We start from the raw sequence: 8,246 nt of genomic DNA, 5'->3' as shown, positions 1-8,246 counted from the left end.
CTAAGTCAAAGTCATGTGATTAAGAGCTTGTGGCTTTGTTAGAAGCCTTAAGACGTAAAACATAATGAAAAGGAGTGGTCTTTAAGTTGTATGCTTGAGATGCATGAATATTGATATGTTGTTGGTCCATAACAGATTGTGATATTCCTGTGTGGCATTGGATAGCTAGCTTAGAGGTAAGCTTTCGTGTCCTCGGTTTAGCCATGTTGTGGTTCCACATGTCCCATGGGGGTATGGTATATGCATGCTGTGTTACATGCTTTTGATGTTTTGGAAATGTTGTTGAGCTGTTATATGTTAGTGCTTTGTTGATATGCATGGAGGTGTTCCACCTACACGGTAAGCCTGAGTATATAGAACATACAATATGGTGAGGCTGTGGGTGAGGTGTAAGCGGTGTTCCTTGTACTACATGTAGGTATATAGACGTATTCCTACATTTCTCTGCCCAGTAGAATAATGATTACACACATGCCATAGATATATGTTGCACTGTATAGTTTTGGAACTGATATTGGTATAAATGCTTTTAGAACTTATATTGCACATGTAAGTGAGCTTGGGGTGGAAGATCCTTGAGGACCCCTTGTCTTACTGAAATTTCTAGTTTAGAGATCTCACCCCATGTTTGGGGCGCTTATTTCAGGTTCAGGTAATGTTAAGACCTCAGGCGGCAGGAGGCCGGAGCTGAGTTAGATTTGCTGTATTTATGCTGACATGTTGGATGCTGATTTATGTTTTTAGCTTCAGTTTATGATTATGTTTTATCTTGTTGAGACATTGTTTATTTGGTGAGCATGGGGATTGTCCATGACACATAGACTGGTTTATGTCTTGTTTGATTTGGAGTTGTAATAATGTATCAGGATATTGTCCAGACTACGTGATGTAGATCTGTGATTTAGATACTCACTTTATTTATATATATTGAGGTATATCAGTATATGTCTTATTGCAATTTACATACAGGCGATATTTTATGAAATTGATTAAGTAATCAAGTTGGTAATTAATAATGACGTCATAATTGAAAAGAAAAAGAATATTCCGCATTTTTAATTAAGCATAGCTTAATACAATGTAATGATAACACTACCGGATATATACGGGGTGTTACAGGGACCAAGATCCCGTGCATCTAAGTGGTCAAGAGGTACCCAAAAAATATGCTTTTAAATACCTGGGCTCCATTTTGCAAAAAGGTGGAGAGATTGATGAGGATGTAAATCATAGAATCAGAGCAGGGTGGATGAAATGGCGCAGTGCATCTGAGTTTTGTGTGATCGCAAAATTCTCCTTAAGTTAAAAGGAAAATTCTATAAAACAGCAGTAAGACTGGCAATGTTATATGGAGCGGAATGCTAGCCAGCACATAGGCAACATGAGCATAAGATGCGAGTAGCAGAGATGAGGATGTTAAGGTGGATGTATGGTTATACAAGGATGGATAAGATAAGAATGAAGATATTCGACGAAAGGTAGAAGTTGTATCGGTAGCCGAGAAGATGAGAGAACATAGATTGAGGTGGTTTGGACACGTGATGAGAAGGCCCATGGATGCTCCTGTAAGAACAGAAGTTTGTTACCAAGAGCTCAACACAAAAAAAGACAGAGGTAGACCGAAACTGACTTGGGGGAAGGTCGTAAAACAAGATTTAATGGAGTGGGATATAGATTAGCGGACGGTATGTCTTAGAACGGAATGAAGAAAAGCTATAAGTATGGTGGAGGGTTAGACCCGTTGTTATTCCTATGTTCCAAATGGTCCATTTTTAGTCCTTTTCCCCTTCATTTCCCTCACTTCTTCTTTTCCCCTTTCTTTTTTTTACTTTTATTTATTTATATATATATTATTACTATTTTTTTTAAACTGTTTTGTATCTTTTATATGGGTTCATCTACACCGACCCCAATTAATTTGGAATAAAGGTGATGTTGATGTTGATATATTTATTATATATTTTTATATAAATTCAATTCAATCGATTCAACCAATAATTCTTTGGTTAAACCATTGACTAATTGAACCAATATCCTGAGTCTATAACCGGTCTGAGTTTAATAACACTGATATGGAGTCTTGATTAAGAATGATTTAGTTATATAGGATATAAAATAGGTAAAGCGTCTAACAAGGAAATATAATGTAGAAAAAGGTCACATGCAAAGGTTTGAAAAGAATAAGATTTACCTAATCTAGATAAGGTTTTATGAGTATAATGTTCTAGGATATAAGAAAATTTTCTTACCCTCACAATAAAAAAGAGAGAGAAAGTGGAATGATGTAAGTGAAAAATAAGCATGTAGATCCCACCTCTTAATTGTGTGTATAGTAAAGTTTTATTGAGTTATGTAACATGATACTAATAAAATTCATCTACATATCTATGATAGGATAGATGACATTTTTTTTTTTTGATAATCTGATTATTTGATAACTGAAATGTAGCCATACAATTAACAATCAGATACACAGATAATTGTCCACAATTTGGATAGCTTTCTGATGCTTTTCTCAGCAACAAGCTAGTAAAGATAAAATTATGTAAATCACAAAGTGGCCAAGTCTAGTCTCAACAAGAATAGAGTTCGAGGTGTGCATTCAAGTCTTAAAAGTTTGATACATGACATCACCAACAGTATAGACGATAGTAAAAAGGGGCAAACGCAGTAGGTATCATTACTTATGCTGTTATGCAGAATATAGGGGACGCCTATATTCATCAAAATACTGATCACGATCAACAAACACAATTACATAGAGTGCATAAACTATTCCTGGAATATACCCTAGTATTGTCAGGAGCAAACAGATGATGAATTCCACCTGAAAAAAATAAAATTAAAAACAAAATACAGTCCCTTCAATTCTGTCACAATCATATTGTACGAAATTCTAATACATTTGCTATAACAAAATAAAATGGTTCATCTAAAATGTAATCAATTTTTTTTTGTTCGAGTTGAATTAATCGAGTAATTAATAAATAAGTAAAAAAGAAAAATGCAACTTCATCTAAAAAAGAGAATATGATATTATTTTTAAAAAATATAAATTAAATAATAAAGTTACAGTTAAGTAATAGACAAAAATATTTCTGTCTTAACTGTAAAAATATTTATCCACTGTAAACTAACTCTCATTAGTAAGACTTAGAGCCTGTTTGGATCCTTTTATTTTTAAGCTAGAAGCTACTTATAAGCTAAAGCTAAAAAAAAGAAGGTAAAAGCTGTTTGGAAATTACATAAGAAATTTAGCTTAAAAATTACTTAAAAGCACATATTTCAAAAAAATTATCTTTCTCTCTATCTTTATCACTCTTCATTTAAAAAAAAACACACAATTCAAGAAAAACAGATAAGAGCTTAAAAAAAAGCTTCCCATAGGAGCTTTTAATTTTCAGCTTTTTCTTCATTATAAAAAAAAAACTTTTCGTTATAAGAGCTTTTTCCAAAACTTGTTTGGCCTAGCTTATGCTTATAAGTAACTTATAGCTTAAAAATAAGAGGATCCAAACAGGCACTCAGTACAGTGACTTTTTAAAAAAAAAAAAAAGATTTTTCTACAATAGACATCCTTCTTTACCTTTAAGGTAGATCGTATGGACCCTATGTAATAAAAGTATGTAACTTTTATTATTCAATCATTAACAGTTTGACATAAAATTTACAAATAGATATATTGTAGAAATGTTAAAAGTTAAAACTAATTTGATGTATAAAATTTCAGGAACTAGATCAAAAGCAGAGAAAAGATTATGGAAAGAGGAAAGGTCTTGATCTTTAAAAGAAGAAAAAAAAAATTATAAATCAGACTATGTACATCTGAGATCAAGAGGTCAAATTCAAAGGGAAGTTATAGCTAGTGGGGAATAGAACATCATGTCATTGAAAAATTTCAGTCTTTTTTTTATATATAATTTAGTAATGAAGTTCATAAAACGGAAAAGAAAAATTTATCATTTTAATCTCTGACGGTTATCAATGAATAAATGACTCAGATTTTTCACATAATCATATTATAACAAGACAAGACATGAGAACATCTATTCCCTAGCCAAATCATAGTGTTACAATTAGAGTCTATAACATGTTATGTACACATGGTGAACGAGAAATGATCTATTTACAAATTTTCTTTTTTGCAAATTATATTAAGTGTGACCAGTCATACACTCTTGATTGAAGTATGACTGGTCAGATATAATGTAATTTGTAAGAATTTATAAACAAAAAATTTATAAATGTAATATTTCCCGTGATGAATAGCATAATAAATAGCAATATATGAGAGGGATACGTACACTGCAGCAACCATGGCGGAAGCAAACTCCGACTGGAGGGAGTAAGATAGCTATCATGATCTCACAACATATTTCACAGCGAGTGGGCATTTTTCAATCCTCGTACACTTTATTTTCAATCTTAAAGATTGGATCTCGTTTGTGCATTGGCTGCGCTTACGAGGCTCTGCTACTTTCGTTTGAGGACTGAGATGCTAAATGAAACATGTTTTGTTATGTGTCTTTTTATAGCTACTTCGAATTCATCGCTATTTGACCCCATGATCACGGAATCACCAACATGTAATATATGTTATAATAATAACATTTTGTACATATTTGTTGCATTGTAAATGCTCAGTTTGCTTACAACTCTGATGTTATATATCGATATAAACAGAGGATACATGAAGGCAATATTTATAATTTATTTTTTATAAACTCTTACAAATTATACTATGTCTTATCGGTAAGACACGAGTAAAGTTTTACCGGTAAGACATAGTGTAATTTGTAAATTTGTAAAAAACAAATTATGAATATAACTCTCCTCCTCTATTTAATGCTTATGTACGTATTATTAATATTTTTTATTGAGAAAAACAAATATTATGTTGTAAGAAAATTCTGATGTTATGTCATAGAAACAAATAATTGTGAGTCACTATTTTTAAAATAAAAGAAAAGTAAAAGAATTGATGGTTCCACTTTTATATGTATGTAAAAAAATTGATTGTGTCATGTGAACGGAAGAAAATATTACCCTTTTTTATTTCTCCGCCAATTCATTAATTACCCGATCATTTTAGTTTTAATCGAGCAAAATCGCAAGACTGACAAAGTTGGAATAACATGTAACCGTTGATCCATATATTCGGCGGTGTAAGCGATATTATTTAAAAGTTTTATCAAATTATTTCTTTGATATTAAATAAAGAACAATAAGTGTAACAAAATCTTAATTGGGGACTAATTTGATAATATTTTCGCAGATTGAAAAATCAGATTAATGACAATTGACATTATTAAGAGACTAAATCAATATTAAAAATTAAAAATAGCAACACCTAATATTGTGATAATTAGAAATTTTATAATTATTGTGGGCGGCAATTTATATTTTATTGTAGTTTTTCTTTTTCTTTTAATAAAAATGGGTTAAGTTATGATTAATATGAGGGGTGCAATATAAAACACGTTTAATTAAGTGATCCTTTTATTTGAAATTGGATATTTGTAATACTAATTAATATGGGTAACAGAATAGGACTAACTCATAAGACTGAGAAGGAGACTAAAGTTAATAAGTTTGACTAAGTTGCTTTTACATTGATAGAACATTGTAGAAATAGTCACTGCACAACTTGCCATATTAATATTTGCGAATAAATAGTTGTGTGAACTATATAGGAAGATTGTAATCCTCCAAACCTTGCAAAAATATTGGAGCAAACAAGACAATATTTTGAGATACTAAGAATCATGTCTTCAACAAATAACACTAAACCCTAATCCTAATTATATTTTTCTTGCAAATAAAACTAAATTGATAAAAATCTTTTAAAGACTAAAGAATAATCTTTTAAGGAAAATATTATATTTACTACCTTTTTTTCTTACTACCTCTTACTACCAAATCTTAACGGTTGATTTCCGTCAATCTAACTGTTATAATTTATTCAAAATTAATAATTAATTAATAAGCGTGACTCAATAAATTATAATAGTTAGATTGACGGAAATCAACGGTTAAAATTTGGTAGTAAAAAAAATTAGTAAATATAACCTTCCCTATGTTTTAAAATGAAAATAAGGATTTACTCATTCTTTTAACAAAAAAATATTTCTGCAGTTACTGCAGATAAATTATCTGTATTTATTCCCAAAATGACGTCGTTTTGAGTTTGAAAAATTAAAAAAATATAATTATAAAGACTATAATGTTGGATTATTTCTCCTTAATTAGATACAAGTTCCAATGCATGGAAGAATGAAAAGGCTTCATGGAAAAATGAAAAGATTTCATGGGAGAACGGAGAGTTGTATTGAAATTCTCCACATTAAATGAAGAAGAATCTAGAGCATTGAAGATATCCCTCCTAGCCATCTATAAATAGAAGAAGAGATGAGATCAACAAAGTGAGGTGAAGAAATCCTCCATGAGAGCCAACTGAATACCTCTAGGGAGAAGTTTGAGTGAGACCTCTATAGGGAAGTTTGAATACCACCATTATAAGTAATGCTTTGTTTCTGGGAGTCTTCTTTTGAATCATGGACTCTAAGTTGTTCCATAATTCGTACGCGTTCGTGAACTCGTACACGTGCTCAAAGAGGCTTTTGTCTATGTATTTCCTGATTGTAGCTACCGCCTTACGACTCAGGATCTCCCACGCCTTATCAGTTTTGTCTGCCGGTCTCTCATCAAGGATAATGGGCTCATGTAAATCTTTGCAGTAGAGATGATCTTCCATCATCGGTCTCCAATAAGTGAAATTGTCTGCGGTCAGCTTAAACATATCTCTGTCATGTTTTATGCCACTGTATTCTTCTCCATCTCCCTCCTCTTGCGTTTTATTGTTTCGCTTCCGCAATTGACTTGAGGGTCGGACTTGATCCAACAGTGGTATCAGAGCTAATGGTGGATTGGCCTGTGGTGATCCGAGTATGCCTTGATATGGGAAGCCAAGGTCTTGATGAGTGCAGCCATGCAAGCCTTGATGAAAGAGCCAATGTTTGATGAGAAGCCCAGCATTGATGAACCCCATGAATAATCGAAGAAGCTTCTCCTTGAAGGAGAAAGAATGTGGGCCTAGGACTTCTGCTTGAGGGGGAGCAAGTACTGATTATACTTGCTACGAAGGAGCCGATATGTAGATCCCCTTTAATTAAGTCGAAAAGGGGGAGAATTGTTGGATTATTTCTCCTTAATTAGATATAAGTTCCAATGCATGGAAGAATGAAAAGGCTTCATGGGAAAATGAAAAGACTTCATGGGAGAACAGAGAGTTGTATTGAAATTCTCCACATTAAATGAAGAAGAATCTAGAGCATTGAAGATATCTCTCATAGCCATCTATAACTAAAGGAAGAGATGGGATCAACATGTTGGGCTTCCTCCTTCAATGCGAAGCCCAAGCCCATTGAGGGATTTTCCTAAAAACCCTAACCCTAGATCTCACCTCCTCTATATATTCATTAGTTATGGGTGGAGGCTAGGTTAAGAGATTAGAGAGAAAATTTGAGAGAATTATTTGATTGTTTGAGCAAAGCTTTATGCTTTGCATTTGAGTGATCTCTAGAGAGAGTTTGAGTGAAATATCTCTAGGGTAGTTTGATTATCACCATTGTTGGAGAGGTTGAGTTAACCACCACATTGGTGTGATTGATTCTTTGTAACCATTATTTTCATAGTGGATTTTTGATCTGGACTAGGTCCCGTGGGTTTTTACTTCTTCATTGAAGAAGATTTTCCCACATTAAATCTGGTTGTGTTCTTCTTCTCTCTCTCCTGTTTTGTTTTTTTCGTTTTGATTTTTCCGCTGTGCTCCCTGACCTGGTGAAGTTCAGGCCGAGGTATTGTCGAGATCCGAGATCAGGATCTTGTTGATTGACTTCCGCACAAAGGCTGCTTAGCCGAGCTTGAGGGAACCGAGTTTTCCCAACAGTGGTATCAGAGCCCGAGTTCGACGGGTTCTGAGCGAGACGAGATGGAGACCAGTGGCATAACCAATGATGAAGACATGTTCAAGTTGACCGCAGATAATTTCACCTATTGGAGACCGATGATGGAAGATCATCTCTACTGCAAAGATCTACATGAGCCCATTACCCTTGATGAGAGACCGGCAGGCAAAACTGATAAGGAGTGGGAGATCCTGAGTTGGAAGGCGGTAGCCACGATCAGGAAATATATTGATAAAAGCCTCTTTGAGCACATGTCCGAGTTCACGAACGCGTATGAGT

General features: G+C 33.4%; 1 protein-coding gene across 1 annotated transcript; it reads right to left on the bottom strand.

Moving 5' to 3' along the window:
* Positions 1-2,573: 2,573 nt before the first annotated feature.
* On the bottom strand, positions 2,574-4,479 carry LOC133297966 (UPF0057 membrane protein At4g30660-like). The gene is made up of 2 exons (XM_061497202.1): positions 4,305-4,479; positions 2,574-2,827 (listed from the first exon to the last, which is right to left on the bottom strand). Exons 1-2 carry the CDS (start codon positions 4,392-4,394, stop codon positions 2,693-2,695), a joined length of 225 nt encoding a protein of 74 aa, XP_061353186.1. The 5' UTR covers positions 4,395-4,479; the 3' UTR covers positions 2,574-2,692.
* Positions 4,480-8,246: the final 3,767 nt, after the last annotated feature.

The sequence above is a fragment of the Gastrolobium bilobum genome, unplaced genomic scaffold (assembly GCF_033153095.1).
Source record: "Gastrolobium bilobum isolate Gb01-03AN ecotype WA unplaced genomic scaffold, APGP_CSIRO_Gbil_v1 utg15686, whole genome shotgun sequence".
Taxonomy (NCBI): Eukaryota; Viridiplantae; Streptophyta; class Magnoliopsida; order Fabales; family Fabaceae; genus Gastrolobium; species Gastrolobium bilobum.
This window is presented reverse-complemented; position numbering and strand designations above follow the sequence as displayed.

Bases quoted from the DNA above. Each gene is read 5' to 3' on its own strand.
- LOC133297966 (XM_061497202.1), bottom strand. From the start codon at position 4,394: ATGCCCACTCGCTGTGAAATATGTTGTGAGATCATGATAGCTATCTTA. The intron at 2,828-4,304 runs GTACGTATCCCT...TATTTTTTTCAG, and splicing joins TCCGCCATGGTTGCTGCAGT to GTGGAATTCATCATCTGTTT.